This window comes from Pan troglodytes, chromosome 1, assembly GCF_028858775.2.
Source record: "Pan troglodytes isolate AG18354 chromosome 1, NHGRI_mPanTro3-v2.0_pri, whole genome shotgun sequence".
NCBI classification, from domain to species: domain Eukaryota; kingdom Metazoa; phylum Chordata; class Mammalia; order Primates; family Hominidae; genus Pan; species Pan troglodytes.
Genome location: NC_072398.2, coordinates 94,858,340 through 94,873,300, shown reverse-complemented (window position 1 = coordinate 94,873,300; position 14,961 = coordinate 94,858,340). Strand labels below are relative to the sequence as shown.

Below are 14,961 nucleotides of genomic sequence, written 5' to 3'. Positions count from 1 at the left end.
CAAAGTGCTAGATTTATAGGCTTGAGCCACCTCACCTGGCCCGTATATGGTATTTTTTAAAACTGCATATTGGCTGGGCGCAGTGGCTCACACCTGTAATCCCAGCACTTTGGGAGGCCGAGGCTGGCGGATCACCTGAGGTTGGGAGTTCTAGACCAGCCTGACCAACATGGAGAAACCCCGTCTCTAATAAATACAAAATTAGCCGAGCTTGGTGGCACATGCCTGTAATCCCAGTTACTCGGGAGGCTGAGGCAGAAGAATCACTTGAACCCGGGTGGCAGAGGTTGCGGTGAGCCGAGATCGCATCACTGCACTCCAACCTGGGCAACAAGAGCGAAATTCCATCTCAAGAGAAAAAAAAAACTGCATATTGTCTGTTTCCACCTACTAGAACGTAAGCTCTAGGAGGGCAGAGACTATGTTTTGTTCACCACTGTTTCTCCAGTGTCTAGAAGTAGATACTTTGAATGCATTTAATTGGAGGCTTGAGATATGAAGAAGTAGGATGCAGTTACTTCATGCAGAGCAAGAGTGGCATGCACCCAGAGAAGGCCAGGTGGAGCTCAGCATGAGTGTGAAGGCCTCATGTCAAGCCATGTCAGGGGACACAAAGATGGAGTATTCTTTTTTTGTTGTTGTTAGACAGAGTCTCGTTCCGTCGCCCAGGCTGGAGTGCAGTGGTGCGATCTCAGCTCACCGCAACCTCCGCCTCCCGGGTTCAAGCGATTCTCCTGCCTCAGCCTCCCGAGTAGCTGGGACTACAGGAACCCGCCACCATGCCCTGCTAATTTTTGTATTTTTAGTAGAGACGGGGTTTCACCATGTTAGCCGGGATGGTCTCAATCTCCTGACCACGTGATCGGCCCGCCTTGGCCTCCCAAAGTGTTGGGATTACAGCCTGAGCCACCGTGCCCAGCCAAAGATGGAGTATTCTCTAACCTGTGTGACACTTGGCATAAGGGAAGTACGAGCACTCAATGTGTGAGTTTCATTCCCACAGTCTATGGTCTTCAGCCCAGTCTCTCCAGATGCCTATTGAGTTCTTCAAGCATCCAAATGGTTTGGGGAAAGGCTTCAGGTTCTAAATGAGAGGCTTTGTGGGTTACCAGTTGGAGAGTCAGAAGATCTGGATTTGAATTCACTCAGCCATGAAATAATTATGTGATCTTGGGCCAGACATGGTGGCTCACGCTTGTAATCCCAGTACTTTGGGAGGCCAAGGAAGGTGAATCACTAGAGGTCAGGAGTTTGAGACCAGACTGGCCAACATGGTGAAACCCCATTTTTACTAAAAAATATAAAAATTAGCTGGGCATGCTGGTGCACACCAGTAGTCCCAGCTACTTGGGAGGCTGAGGCAGGAGAATCGCTTGAACCTGGGAGGTGGAGGTTGTAGTGAGCTAAGATGGTGCCACTGCACTCTTGCCTGGGAGACAGAGCAAGACTGTCTGAAAAAAAAAAAAACAAAAACCAGAAACAAAAAATTGTATGATCTTGGGGAGTTCTAAGGCCCACTAGCCTCATCTGTAGAATGGAAGCAATAGTACTATTTTGTAGAGCTGACTTCAGGACCAAGAGATCTAACGCATATGAAGCAGGGTACTTCCTTCGATTTGTCAGGATGGGGGAGGCTAGTCCTGTGATGAATGGGAATGAAGGATAGAAGAGACAGAGATTGGGCAAACTTCAGGCTCTGTGCTCATAGCCTGCTCCCAGACATTCTCCTGTTATCTCTCTGTTTCCTAGCCTACACATGTGCACAGACAGTAGATGCTGTTCAGGAATTGAGCTAATGGTTTTTGTTTGTTTGTTTGTTTGTTTGTTTTGAGATGGAGTCTCGTTCTGTCACCTAGGCTGGAGTGCAATGGCGCTATCTCAGCTCACTGCAACCTCGGCCTCCTAGGTTCAAGAGATTCTCCTGCCTCAGCCTGCTGAGTAGCTGGGATTACAGGTGCCTACCACCATGCCCAGCTAATTTTTGTATTTTTAGTAGATACGGGGTTTCAGCATGTTAGTCAGGCTGGGCTCGAACTCCTGACCTCAAGTGATCCGCCCACCTCGGCCTCCCAAAGTGCTGGGATTATAGGTGTGAACCAAAGTGCAAAATCTTCACAATTTATATTTAAATATTACAGTAAAGACAGGCATAACAAATTATAAAAGTATTAATTTGGGGAACTAATAAATGTCCATAAAATCTTCACAATCCACGTTCTTCTGCCATGGCTTCAGCCGGTCCCTCCGTTTGGGGTCCCTAACTTCCCGCAACAGTCTCTTCCTTATCTTTGCTGGAGGCAGGCAGTAGCTGCGCAGTGGCAGTGTGCCTATGCAGACAGAGGGAGCAGTGAACAGCAATAGGGTGTGTCCACCATGGTCTTCACTCAGGCCCCGGCTGAAATCATGGGCCACCTCCGGATACGCAGCCTCCTGGCCCGGCAGTGCCTGGCAGAGTTTCTGGGTGTGTTTGTACTCATGGTAGGTAGGGTCACTGGGGGAAGGAAAGAAGGGGGGTGGGCAAAAGTTCCTGGCTCCTTCTGGTGTCCTCATCTCTTTCTCTTGGTGTCCCCCTTCCTCTCAACTCCCTATCACTTTTCGTTTTTATCCTCTCATCTCTCCTAATCTCCTTTCCTTTCCTACTTCATCATTTTTATTCTTGTCACTTTTCTTCCTTTTTTCCCACATTCTTTCCCTTTCTTCTTCCTCCACTTTCCCCATTTCTTTTCCCTTCCCTCCTTCTGCTTTTCTCCTTCCCTTGCTTGTCTTCCGTGCTCATTCATCTCCTTAGCTGCTCCCCTGGCCTTCCCAGCCTTTCTCCCTGTTGGTCTCCTGGGCTCCCTGTTCCTCATCTCTCCTCTTCTCAGCAGCTCCTCACCCAAGGAGCTGTGGCCCAGGCTGTCACCAGTGGAGAAACCAAAGGCAACTTCTTCACCATGTTTCTGGCTGGCTCTCTGGCCGTTACGATAGCCATCTACGTGGGTGGTAACATCTCAGGTGAGGAGGGTGGGGTCTGGTCATCAGAGCAGGTGGGACGTGCATGTGAGCGTGTCGGTCTGGTGATGATGGAAACGCAAATCCTTCTGTGACTCATGGACATTATCTCCTTGAGCTTGACCAGTGCCCCGGACTGAGATAAGCCTTTGGCCACACCAGCCCGTCCCCTTTCTGTATCTCTCCGTCCCGCTTCCTCACACTAATACTTGGCTCACCTAGACAGAAATCGATGGCAGGGCACGAAGGGCTGCTGCTATCCTCTTGTATCCCCCACCTGAAGTCCTCTGGGGGCTCATCTCCACTCAGGACCTCTCCTGCTTTTCCCCCAGACATCAGTGTGCCTGGCTGGAGCCTTGAGACATAGTGTGTTGCTGTGGAAAAAGCGGACAGACTTAGGGTGTTTGCTTGTTCGTTTGTTTTTTTTGAGATGGAGTCTTGCTCTGTTTCCCAGGCTGGAGTGCAGTGGCACTATCTCGGCTCACTGCAACCTCTGCCTCCCAGGTTCAAGCCGATTCTCCTGCCTCAGCCTCCTAAGTAGCTGGAATTACAGATGCGTGTCACCACACCCGGCTGATTTTTTGTATTTTTAGTGGAGATGGGGTTTCACCATGTTGGCCAGGCTGGTCTCGAACTCCTGACCTCAGGTGATCCACCTGCCTCGGCCTCCCAAAGTGCTGGGGTTACAGGCGTGAGCCACCGTGCCTGGCCCAGACCTAGATCCTAACCTTGGATTCACAGTGTGACTTTGATAAGTTGCCTAACATCCTGGAGCCTCAATTTCCTAAGCTGTGTGATGGGAATAATACTATCTGCCTTAAGAGCTATAGGAAGAACAGCTGGGTGTGGTGGCTCACCCCTGTAACCCCAGCACTTTGGGAGGCTGAGGCAGATGGATCACCTGAGGTCAGGAGTTAGAGACCAGCCTGGCCAACATGGCGAAACCCCGTCTCTACTAAAAATACAAAAACTAGCTGGGCATGGTGACATGTGCCTATAGTCCCAGCTACTCGGTAGTCTCAGACAGGAGAATTGCTTGGACCCAGGAGACGGAGGTTGCAGTGAGCCAAGATTGCACCACTGCATTCCCACCTGGGTGAGAGAGCGAGACTCCATCTCAAGAAAAAAAGAAAGTCATAGGATTAAGTAGGAGGTTGTCACAAGATACAGGTCATAAAGACCTTGCTGATAAAAAAGGTTGCAGTAAAGAGCCGGCGAAAACTCACCAAGACCAAGATGACCACACTGACCCCTGGTCTTCCTCACTGCTACACTCCCACCAGTGCCATGACAGTTTACAAATGCCATGGCAACAACAGGAAGTTATGCTATATGGTCTAAAAGGGGGAGGCATGAATAATCCACCCCTTGTTTAACATGTAATCAAGATACAACCATAAAAATAGGCAACCAGTGGCCCTCGGGGCTGCTCTGTCTGTGGAATAGCCATTCTTTTATTCCTTTACTTTCCTAATAAACTTGCTTTCACTTCACTGTATGGACTCGCCCTGAATTCTTTCTTGCATGAGCTCCAAATGCTTTCACATTTCATCCTATTTGTTTTTGTCGTTGTTGTTTTTGTTGTTTTTTTTTTTTTTTTGAGACACAGTTTCGCTCTTGTTGCCCAGGCTAGAGTGCAATGGCGCAATCTCAGCTCACTGCCACCTCCGCCTCCCAGTTCAAGCGATTCTCCTGCCTTAGCCTCCTGAGTAGCTGGGACTACAGGCATGTGCCACCACGCCCGGCTAATTTTGTATTTTTAGCAGAGATGAGGTTTCTCCATGTTGGTCAGACTGGTCTCGAACTCCCGACCTCAGGTGATCCACCCACCTCAGCCTCCCAAAGTGCTGGGATTACAGGCATGAGCCACCATGCCCGGCCTCCTCCTTGTCTTGTATGTCCTTAGCAGCTTGACCTTGTAACCATGTGGCCATGCTTTCTCTTTTCATAATGGCAGCCCTGGTTTAAAGTCCAATTCCCAGTTTAGGGGATGATCCTTATCTTCTGTCTGTCTGTGTATTTATATGTATTATGTTTGTAATGTTTATATATGGAAAAGCTTTAATTAATTGGTTTAACAATAAGAATTGCTTAAATCAAACATTTTATCAGAAAAGTAAAAAGTGGAATACCCTTTATTTAGTTCATGTGACTTAAGTAATCTTTGGGAAATAAATACAGTTTTAAAGATTATTGGTAAAATAAAAAATCTTCAAAAATGTAAACATTTTGTCCAGGTGCGGTGGCTCATGCTTGTAATCCCAGCACTTTGGGAGGCCAAGGCAGGCAGATCATTTGAGCTCAGGATTTCGAGACCAGCCTGGCCAACGTGGTGAAACCCCATCTCTACTAAAAATACAAAAATTAGGTGTAGTGGTGCAAGCCTGTAGTCCCAGCTACTTGGGAGGCTGAGGGAGGAGAATTGCTTGAACCCGGGAGGCAGAGGCTGCAGTAAGCCGAGATTGAGCGACTGCACTCCAGCCTGGGTGACGGAGTGAGACTCTGACTAAAAAGAAACAAACAAACAAAAAATAAAAAATGTAAACATTTGGTCTAAATTATACAGGTCAGATATTAAGTTTGCTAAATTCTTTAAGGTCATAAGCTGCTTCTTTGACTATTAAAAATTGTTCAATTTTAGGCTGTGTGCAGTAGCTCACGCCTGTAATTCCAGCACTTTGGGAGGCTGAGGCAGGCAGATCACGAGGTCAGGAGTTCAAGACTAACCTGGCCAACATGGTGAAACCCCATCTCTACTAAAAATACCAAAAAATTAGCCAGGCATGGTGGTGCGCACCTGTAATTCCAGCTACTCAGGAGGCTGAGGCAGTAGAATCACTTGAACCCAGGAGGCAGAGGTTGCAGTGAGCCGAGATCATGCCATTGCACTCCAGCCTGGGCAACAGAGGGAGACTCTGTCTTAAAAAAACAAAAAAACCCAAAAAACAAAAAACAACAACAACAACAAAAATTGTTCAGTTTATCTACGTTGGAGCATTAGATTAAATGTGTTATTGGTACATGTTCCAAAATTATGAGAAATTCCTATAATTCTAATATGACTTAGCGTATGTTATTAATAATTGTTACATAAAATTTTGTATGCAACAGAAGTGACCAAAATTTCCTAGTTAATTGTGGCTTTACTAGTGGCTGTCCTAAGACTTTTTTTTTTTTTTTTTGAGACAGATTCTTGCTCTGTCACCCAGGCTGGAGTGCAGTGGCATGATCTCAGCTCACTGCAACCTCTGCCTCCTGGGTTCAAGCACTTCCTCTGCTTCGGCCTCCTGAGTAGCTGGGATTATGGGCACCTGCCCTATGCCTGGCTAATTTTTGGATTTTTGGTGGTGACGGGGTTTCACCATGTTGGCCAGGCTCGTCTCAAACTCCTGACCTCAAATGTTCCACCCGCCTCCGCCTCCCAAAGTGCTGGGATTACAGATGTGAACCACTGCGCCTGGCCCTAAGACTTTTTATCATCCACAGACAATTGTTGTCTTGTTTTGATCTTCTTTAGAAGGTAGTTTATAATCAGCCATAGGACTTTAACAGGTGCACTTAAATGCAGGTTTCTGATAACTTTGGAGATTGTGACATTAGAATAGAGGAAACAACTTTCAGAAATCTCATGGGGAGCTGAAATGTTCATAGATATCAAACAAAAGTTAACTGCATAAACTAAAGAAGACTAAAGCAATCTTTTTGCCTTTGCTTAAAACATTGCTGATCCTTTGTTTTATTTTTTAGAGTCAAGGCAACTTTTCTTTTCAGATATTTACAGCTTTTAACAATCGAGTAAAGTATACTCCTGTGAACAAAATTTGGAGTATATGCATCTCTCTACTTGATTTCTCCAGAATTTGGAAATTATTTGTGTGTATTCTTAATTTATGGCAATGCAGTTATTTGCATAAGGGTAATAAGAATCTGTTTTCTTTTGCAACAGGACACAATTGGAGAAATTGGTTATTTTATGAAGGGTTTGACTGGAATGGTGTGCTTTCCATTAAGGAATCAAACTTGACTTGTAAAGCCTATAAAAGCCACTTAGCGACCTGGGCTCATAACCTTGCCTACACAGTCCCTGTACAGGGTTTCTGACCTGTGGTAAGTAAAGAATGTCACCTTCTAAAAGGTCCAGGAGCCCCAAGTTATCTGGGGACCTCAAAAGGAGAGGAAGAATTTACCCAACTCAAAGGTATTTGAGGGCACAAACCCATGGCAGGGCTCAGCTTTAAAAAGTCTTATCCAAGATTCTTTCTATGGAACAGAGTTCCATCAAAGCCAATTTTAAAAGCCTACGTGAAAAATAATTATTCTTGCTGCACTTTATACAATCATCAGGCCAAGTATAATAAAGCACATTGGTCTTACCATGAAAATGGTCTTTCATAAAAATGGGAAACTGGAGAGAGAAAAATTATGTTTCAAGAACTATGATACACTTGTTATTAAATTCCAGTCTCATCAGTTGTCTTTAAGTTTGTTTCTGCAATTTAGGCTAACCCTGCTTAGTCCTGTGAACCAACCAGTGGCCTCTGACTGCTGCTCAGAAGAAACAAGAGGGATGGGTAATGTAAAAATCTGCATCAATATTCTAATTCTGGGCATGTACTGGAATCATCTAGCAACCTCATATCAGCGTGGTTCCAACAGTTCCTCAGTTCATGGAAAGCCTTCTAGTTTAGTTTACTTGGGATAATTTTACTTATTTTGCTTTACGGTTGTGGAATGTATAGCTGTTGTAATCTTTGTATAGGAATGGAGGACAAGCTTACTGAATGTTTCCTTAAACTGAACACTTATGAATCTTCCAGAGTATCACCTTTTGTCAGAACTCATGAGTTATGAATGGCCCTCAAGAAACCAATGCTTTTTCTTCCCTTCCCTTCCCTTCCCTTCTTTTCTTTTCTTTCAGATGGAGTTTCATTCTTTCAGGCTGGAGTGCAATGGCACAGTCTTGGCTCACTGCAACCTCCGCCTCCCAGGTTCAAGAGATTCTCCTGCCTCAGCCTCCTGAGTAGCTAGGGTTACAGGCACCCGCCACCACACCTGGCTATTTTTTTTGTATTTTTTAGTAGAGACAGGGTTGCACCATGTTGGCCAGGCTGGTCTGAACTCCTGACCTCAGGTGATCCACCTGCCTCAGCCTCCCAAAGTGTTGGGATTACAGGCATGAGCCATCCCGCCTGGCCCATACCAACACTTTCCAACTGAGCTCCTCTCTACCATGAATATGAGAGATTCTAAGAGTTAGGCAAAAATATCATCACCCCTATTCATCCTGAAGAACTTACAGAAGATGGACCTTCGTCCCTCTGCAACCCTTAGGATTAGTGCTTCTCTTATAAAAGGAAGGGGGGAAATGTCAGAGGCACGTGAACCAGAGCAAGTCTATTTTGAGCAAGAGCTGAGTAAAATGAGAATGAGACTTACTGGGCTGCATTCCCAGATGGTTAAAGCATTCTAAGTTACAGAATGAGATAGGAGGTTGCCATAAGATACAGGTCATGGCCGGGCATGGTGGCTCATGCCATGACAGTTTATAAATGCCATGACAATGACAGGAAGTTACCCTATATAGTCTAAAAAGGGGAGGCATGAATAATCCACCTCTTGTTTAGCATATCATCAAGAAACAACCATAAACATGGGCAACCAGCAGCCCTTGGGGCTGCTCTGTCTATGGAGTAGCCATTCTTTTATTCCTTTACTTTCCTAATAAACTTGCTTTCACTTTACTCTATGGACTCGCCCTGAATTCTTTTTTTTTTTTTTTTGAGGCGGAGTCTCGTTCTGTCACCCAGGCTGGAGTGTAGTGGTGCGATCTCAGCTCACTGCAACCTCCACCTCCCGGGTTCATGCCATTCTCCTGCCTCAGCCTCCCAAGTAGCTGGGACTACAGGCGCCCACCACCATGCCTGGCTAATTTTTTTGTATTTTTAATGGAGACGGGGTTTCACCATGTTAGCCAGGATGGTCTCAATCTCCTGACCTTGTGATCCCGCCTTGGCCTCCCAAAGTGCTAGGATTACAGGCGTGAGCCGCTGCACTCAGCCTGAATTATTTCTAGTGTGAGATCCAAGAACCCTCTCTTGGGATCTGGATTCAGACCCCTTTCCTGTAACAAGATTAGGCACCAGGAGAAACTGACACACATGGATGATATAACAGATGCCTAAATGGATCCTATGGGGGAACTGGAGCTGGAACAGCCCTTTAGAGTTGCCGCAAAGTGAGGCAAAGAGGCTAGACTTTTATATCCCTCCATCAATCAGTGTTTGACATGGGCCCCATAGGAGGGCATGTAACCTTCGGTGAGGCATCTTTCTGACTTGAAGGGCATTGCCCAATGAGGGAGGTAGCTATGTGGTATCAGCAGCTGGTATTTCCTACATATAGCGGATGGGCATATTGGCTCCCAAGGGGGAATCTGGGTGGAGCACTATAGTATCCATTAAACCTAGTAAAGAAATATTATTTCTTTACTAGTCACACAGATGTGCCCAGGACAGTGGTAGAGCCCACAGGGTTACATAAATCATAATGGTAGCCCTCAAGAACTTCATAAACTGTATATGGTATTTTAAAAAGTTGCATATTGTTTGTTTCCACCTACTAGAACATAAGCTCTAGAAGGGCAGAGACTATGTTTTGTTCACCACTGTTTCTCCAGTGTCTAGACGTAGATTCTTTGAATGCATTTAATTGGAGCCTTGAGATATGAAGAAGTAGGATGCGGTTACTTCATGCAGAGCAAGAGTAGCATGCACCCAGAGAAGGCCAGGTGGAGCTCAGCATGAGTGTGAAGGCCTCATGTCAAGCCATGTCAGGGGACACAAAGATGGAGTATTCTCTAACCTATGTGACACTCGGCATAAGGGAAGTACAAGCACTCAATATGTGAGTTTCATTCCCACAGTCTATGGTCTTTAGCCCAGTCTTTCCAGATGCCCATTGAGTCCTTCAAGCATCCAAATGGTTTGGGGAAAGGCTTCAGGTTCTAAATGAGAGGCTTTGTGTGTTACCAGCTGGAGAGTCAGAAGATCTGGATTTGAATTCACTCAGCCATGAAATAATTGTGTGATCTTGGGCTGGGCACGGTGGCTCACGCTTGTAATCCCAGCACTTTGGGAGGCCAAGGAAGGTGAATCACTAGAGGTCAGGAGTTTGAGACCAGCCTGGCCAACATGGTGAAACCCTGTCTTTTTTTTTTTTTTTTTTTTTTGAGACAAAGTCTCGCTCTGTTGCCAGGCTGGAGTGCAGTGGCACAATCTCGGCTCACAGCAACCTCCGCCTCCCTGGTTCAAGTGATTCCCCTGCCTCAGCCTCCCGAGTAGCTGGGACTACAGGCGTGCATCACCACGCTAATTTTTTTGTATTTTAGTAGAGATGGAGTTTCACCATGTTGGCCAGGATAGTCTCGATCTCCTGACCTCATGATCTGCCTGCCTCGGCCTCCTGAGAAACCAAGTCTTTACTAAAAAATATCAAAATTAGCCAGGTGCGATGGACCTGTAATCCCATCTACTCGGGAGGCTGAGGCAGGAGAATTGCTTGAACCTGGGAGGTGGAGGTTGCAGTGAGCTGAGATGGTGCCACTGCACTCCAGCCTGGGGGACAGAGCAAGACTCTCTCTCAAAAAAAAAAAAAAAAGTTTGATCTTGGGGAGTTCTAAGGCCCACTAGCCTCATCTGTAGAATGGAAGCAATAGTACTACTTTGCAGAGCTGACTTCAGGACCAAGAGATCTAATGTCTATGAAGCGGGGTACTTCCTTCTATTTGTCAGGATGGGGGAGGCTAGTCCTGTGATGACTGGGAATGAAGGGTAAAAGAGACAGAGGTTGGGTAAACTCCAGGCTCTGTGTTCATAGCCTGCTCCCAGACATTCTCTTGTTATCTCTCTGTTTCCTAGCCTACACACGTGCACAGACACGTAGCTGCTGTTCAGGAACTGAGCTAATGGTTTTAAAGTCTGTTCCTTATCTTTGCTGGAGGCAGGCAGTAGCTGTGCAGTGACAGTGTGCCTATGCAGACAGAGGGAGCAGTGAATAGCAATAGGGTGTTTCCACCATGGTCTTCACTCAGGCCCCGGCTGAAATCATGGGCCACCTCCGGATACGCAGCCTCCTGGCCCGGCAGTGCCTGGCAGAGTTTCTGGGTGTGTTTGTACTCATGGTAGGTAGGGTCACTGGGGGAAGGAAAGAAGGGGGGTGGGCAAAAGTTCCTGGCTCCTTCTGGTGTCCTTATCTCTTTCTCTTGGTGTCCCCCTTCCTCTCAACTCCCTATCACTTTTCGTTTTTATCCTCTCATCTCTCCTAATCTCCTTTCCTTTCCTACTTCATCATTTTTATTCTTGTCATTTTTATTCTTTCTTTAATAACAAGTGTATCATAGTTCTTGAAACATAATTTTTCTCTCTCCAGTTTCCCATTTTTATGAAAGACCATTTTCATGGTAAGACCAATGTGCTTTATTATACTTGGCCTGATGATTGTATAAAGTGCAGCAAGAATAATTATTTTTCACATAGGCTTTTAAAATTGGCTTTGATGGAACTCTTCCATAGAAAGAATCTTAGATAAGACTTTTTAAAGCTGAGCCCTGCCATGGGTTTGTGCCCTCAAATGCCTATGAGTTGGGTAAATTCTTTTCTTTTTTCCCACATTCTTTCCCTTTCTTCTTCCTCCACTTTCCCCATTTCTTTTCCCTTCCCTCCTTCTGCTTTTCTCCTTCCCTTGCTTGTCTTCCGTGCTCATTCATCTCCTTAGCTGCTCCCCTGGCCTTCCCAGCCTTTCTCCCTGTTGGTCTCCTGGGCTCCCTGTTCCTCATCTCTCCTCTTCTCAGCAGCTCCTCACCCAAGGAGCTGTGGCCCAGGCTGTCACCAGTGGAGAAACCAAAGGCAACTTCTTCACCATGTTTCTGGCTGGCTCTCTGGCCGTTACGATAGCCATCTACGTGGGTGGTAACGTCTCAGGTGAGGAGGGTGGGGTCTGGTCATCAGAGCAGGTGGGATGTGCATGCCAGTTTGTCTGTCTGGTGATGGTGGAAACGCAAATCCTTCTGTGACTCGTGGACATTATCCCCTTGAACAGTGCCCCAGACTGAAATAAGCCTTTGGCCCCACCAGCCCCTCCTCTTTCTGTATCTCTCCATCCTGCTTCCTCACACTAATGCTTGGCTCACCTAGACAGAAATCAATGGCAGGGCACGAAGGGCAGCTGCTATCCTCTTGTATCCCCCACCCGAAGTCCTCTGGGGGCTCATCTCCGCTCAGGACCTCTCCTGTTTGTACCCCAGATACACACTGCATCGGTGTGCTTGGGTGGAGCCTTGATACATAGTGTGTTGCTGTGGAAAAAGCAGACAGACCTAGGTTCCAACTTTGGATTCACAGTGTCTTCTTCTTCTTTTTTTTTTTTTTTTTGAGATGGAGTTTCACTCTGTTGCCCAGGCTGGAGAGCAGTGGTGTGATGTCTGTTCACTGCAACCTCTGCCCCCTGGGTTCACGCGATTCTCCTGCCTCAGCATCCCGAATAGCTGATTTTACAGGCACCTGCCACCACGCCTGGCTAATATTTGTGTTTTTAGTGGAAACGGGGTTTCACCATGTTGGCCAGGCTGGTCTGGAATTCCTGACCTCAAGTGATCCACTGCCTCGGCCTCCCAAAGTGCTGGGATTACAGGCGTGAGCCACTGTGCCTGGCCCACAGTGTGACTTTGCTAAGTCACTTAACATCTGTAACATCTGGAGCCTCAATTTCCTAAGCTGTGTGATGGGAATTACACTATCTGCCTTAAGAGCTATAGGAAGGAGCAGTAGTGTTGTCTGGTGACAATGCCTGGCAGTGACACTTAATAGATGCTCTTTTTCTTTCCTTGATCCTTGAAGGGGCCCACCTGAATCCAGCCTTCTCCCTGGCCATGTGCATCGTTGGACGCCTCCCCTGGGTCAAGCTCCCCATTTACATCTTGGTGCAGTTGCTGTCTGCTTTCTGTGCTTCGGGAGCCACCTATGTTCTCTACTATGGTGACAGAGGGAACAGAGGGAGCTGTGCCTTGAGAGCACCTGTGGGTGGGCAGGGGTGCCTCAGAATGGTTTTGGATGAATGAGCAAAGAGGGAAATCCTGGGTGTTCCCTCCCTCCACAGATGCCCTACAGAACTATACAGGTGGGAACCTGACAGTGACTGGCCCCAAGGAGACAGCCTCCATTTTTGCCACCTATCCTGCCCCCTATCTGTCCCTGAACAATGGCTTCCTGGATCAGGTAAGTGTGAGGGGGAGACCTGGGGACACTACTTTTGTCCTGTTCCTCGGCACCCCAGCCTATTGTTCAGTCTCTGGGTGGAGTGTGGGTTGTGTCTATCTTGGCACCCCCCACCATCCCCAACTGCCTGTGTTGCACAAAGCCAGATGACATGGAATATTTGGATGAGAGAGGGCAGATGGAGCACCTGGCAGCTGACAGGGAACCCTCTGCCTCTGTTGACTCCAAGGTTCTGGGCACCGGGATGCTGATTGTGGGGCTCTTGGCCATCCTGGACAGACGGAACAAGGGAGTCCCTGCGGGTCTGGAGCCTGTGGTGGTGGGGATGCTGATCCTGGCCCTCGGGTTATCCATGGGTGCCAACTGCGGGATTCCACTCAACCCTGCCCGGGACCTGGGCCCACGTCTCTTCACCTACGTGGCTGGCTGGGGTCCTGAAGTCTTCAGGTGGGAGACAGACTCTCCTGGTGCTGGCCTCCACTCACCTTCCTCTGCTAAGGGCTCTGTCCCTGGGTCCACAGCACTCTGCCTTTAAAATAGCTCTCTTGGCCTCTTAGGACAGTGTTCTTTCTCCAAGTCATATTCTCCCCCTTTCTCCCTTGCTTCCCTCCCAACTTTTCACCGAAACAGTAAGATTTAGAGGTTGTGTTCTTAGGCATGCCACATTACTTCCATGCACATTAGTGACTTCATCAGCAAACTTAATATATTCAGATAATTCCCTAAGGCAAGAGGCTGGACCAAGCTCTCCTGGGGTTCCCTCTTCTAAATACTATGCTTTGGTGACAAGGCAATCCTCTTCCTGGTGTCTACCACCCTGGGAACAACTTTAGGGCACTCTCTTGTTACTGCCCCCCGTCCTTGGAGAGGGGAAGGCTAAGGGAGTCACTCCTGATACCTTCCCACTGTCCTTCTTTTGCAGTGCTGGTAATGGCTGGTGGTGGGTGCCTGTGGTGGCCCCTCTGGTGGGGGCCACCGTTGGCACAGCCACTTACCAGCTGTTGGTGGCTCTGCACCACCCTGAGGGCCCAGAGCCAGCTCAGGATCTGGTGTCTGCTCAACACAAAGCCTCAGAGTTGGAAACTCCTGCCTCAGCTCAGATGCTGGAGTGTAAGCTATGATTAGGACAACCCTCACTTCACTCATGGACCCTGGAGCCAGCCACTGACCCCGCCTGGGAACAACAGTCATTCTTCCTCTTTGTTAATGTGCCAGAACCTGGGAGGCTTCTCTGTTTATCCGTTTGGCATCCCTTCCTCCTAAACTAAGAAGGATCCTGGACAGGGAGAAGTGGAGGAGGATAAGGTACCAGGACTCAGGCTTCTCATCCCCTCCTCCCGCAAAGCGGTTTTCTGACCCTCAGGGCCTCTCGGAATGTAGTTGCTCGAGGTAACCGCTAGAGGGTGCGCACCTGGATGCTGGATGGGGACGGCTGCGGGCATCTGCAGGGTGGAGGGGGCCACCATCCAGTGTAGGGCACAACCCTGGGGGCTGCCCTCCATAGCCTGTCCCGACTGCCGACTCCTAGCTCTCATCGCCTCGGCGCCTACCACCTTCACCCTCTCGGGGATGCCTCCCCAAGAGGGTAGTTAGGGGTGGGGAAGCCGCCTCCACCCAGGGGGCGTGGTGGGGGCGGAGGGAGGGGGAGCGGAGGGAAGGAGGGCGGCGGGGCACAGAGACAGAGAGCAAGGCTGTGAAA

At 47.9% G+C, this 14,961-nt stretch overlaps 1 protein-coding gene across 1 annotated transcript; it reads left to right on the top strand.

The window, feature by feature from the left end:
* The first annotated feature begins 10,949 nt into the window (after positions 1–10,949).
* On the top strand, positions 10,950–14,870 carry AQP10 (aquaporin 10). Its single transcript, XM_016927951.4, has 6 exons — positions 10,950–11,170; positions 11,843–11,969; positions 12,885–13,022; positions 13,144–13,262; positions 13,492–13,709; positions 14,185–14,870. Exons 1-6 carry the CDS (start codon positions 11,066–11,068, stop codon positions 14,381–14,383), a joined length of 906 nt encoding a protein of 301 aa, XP_016783440.1. The 5' UTR covers positions 10,950–11,065; the 3' UTR covers positions 14,384–14,870.
* The last annotated feature ends 91 nt before the right edge of the window (positions 14,871–14,961 follow it).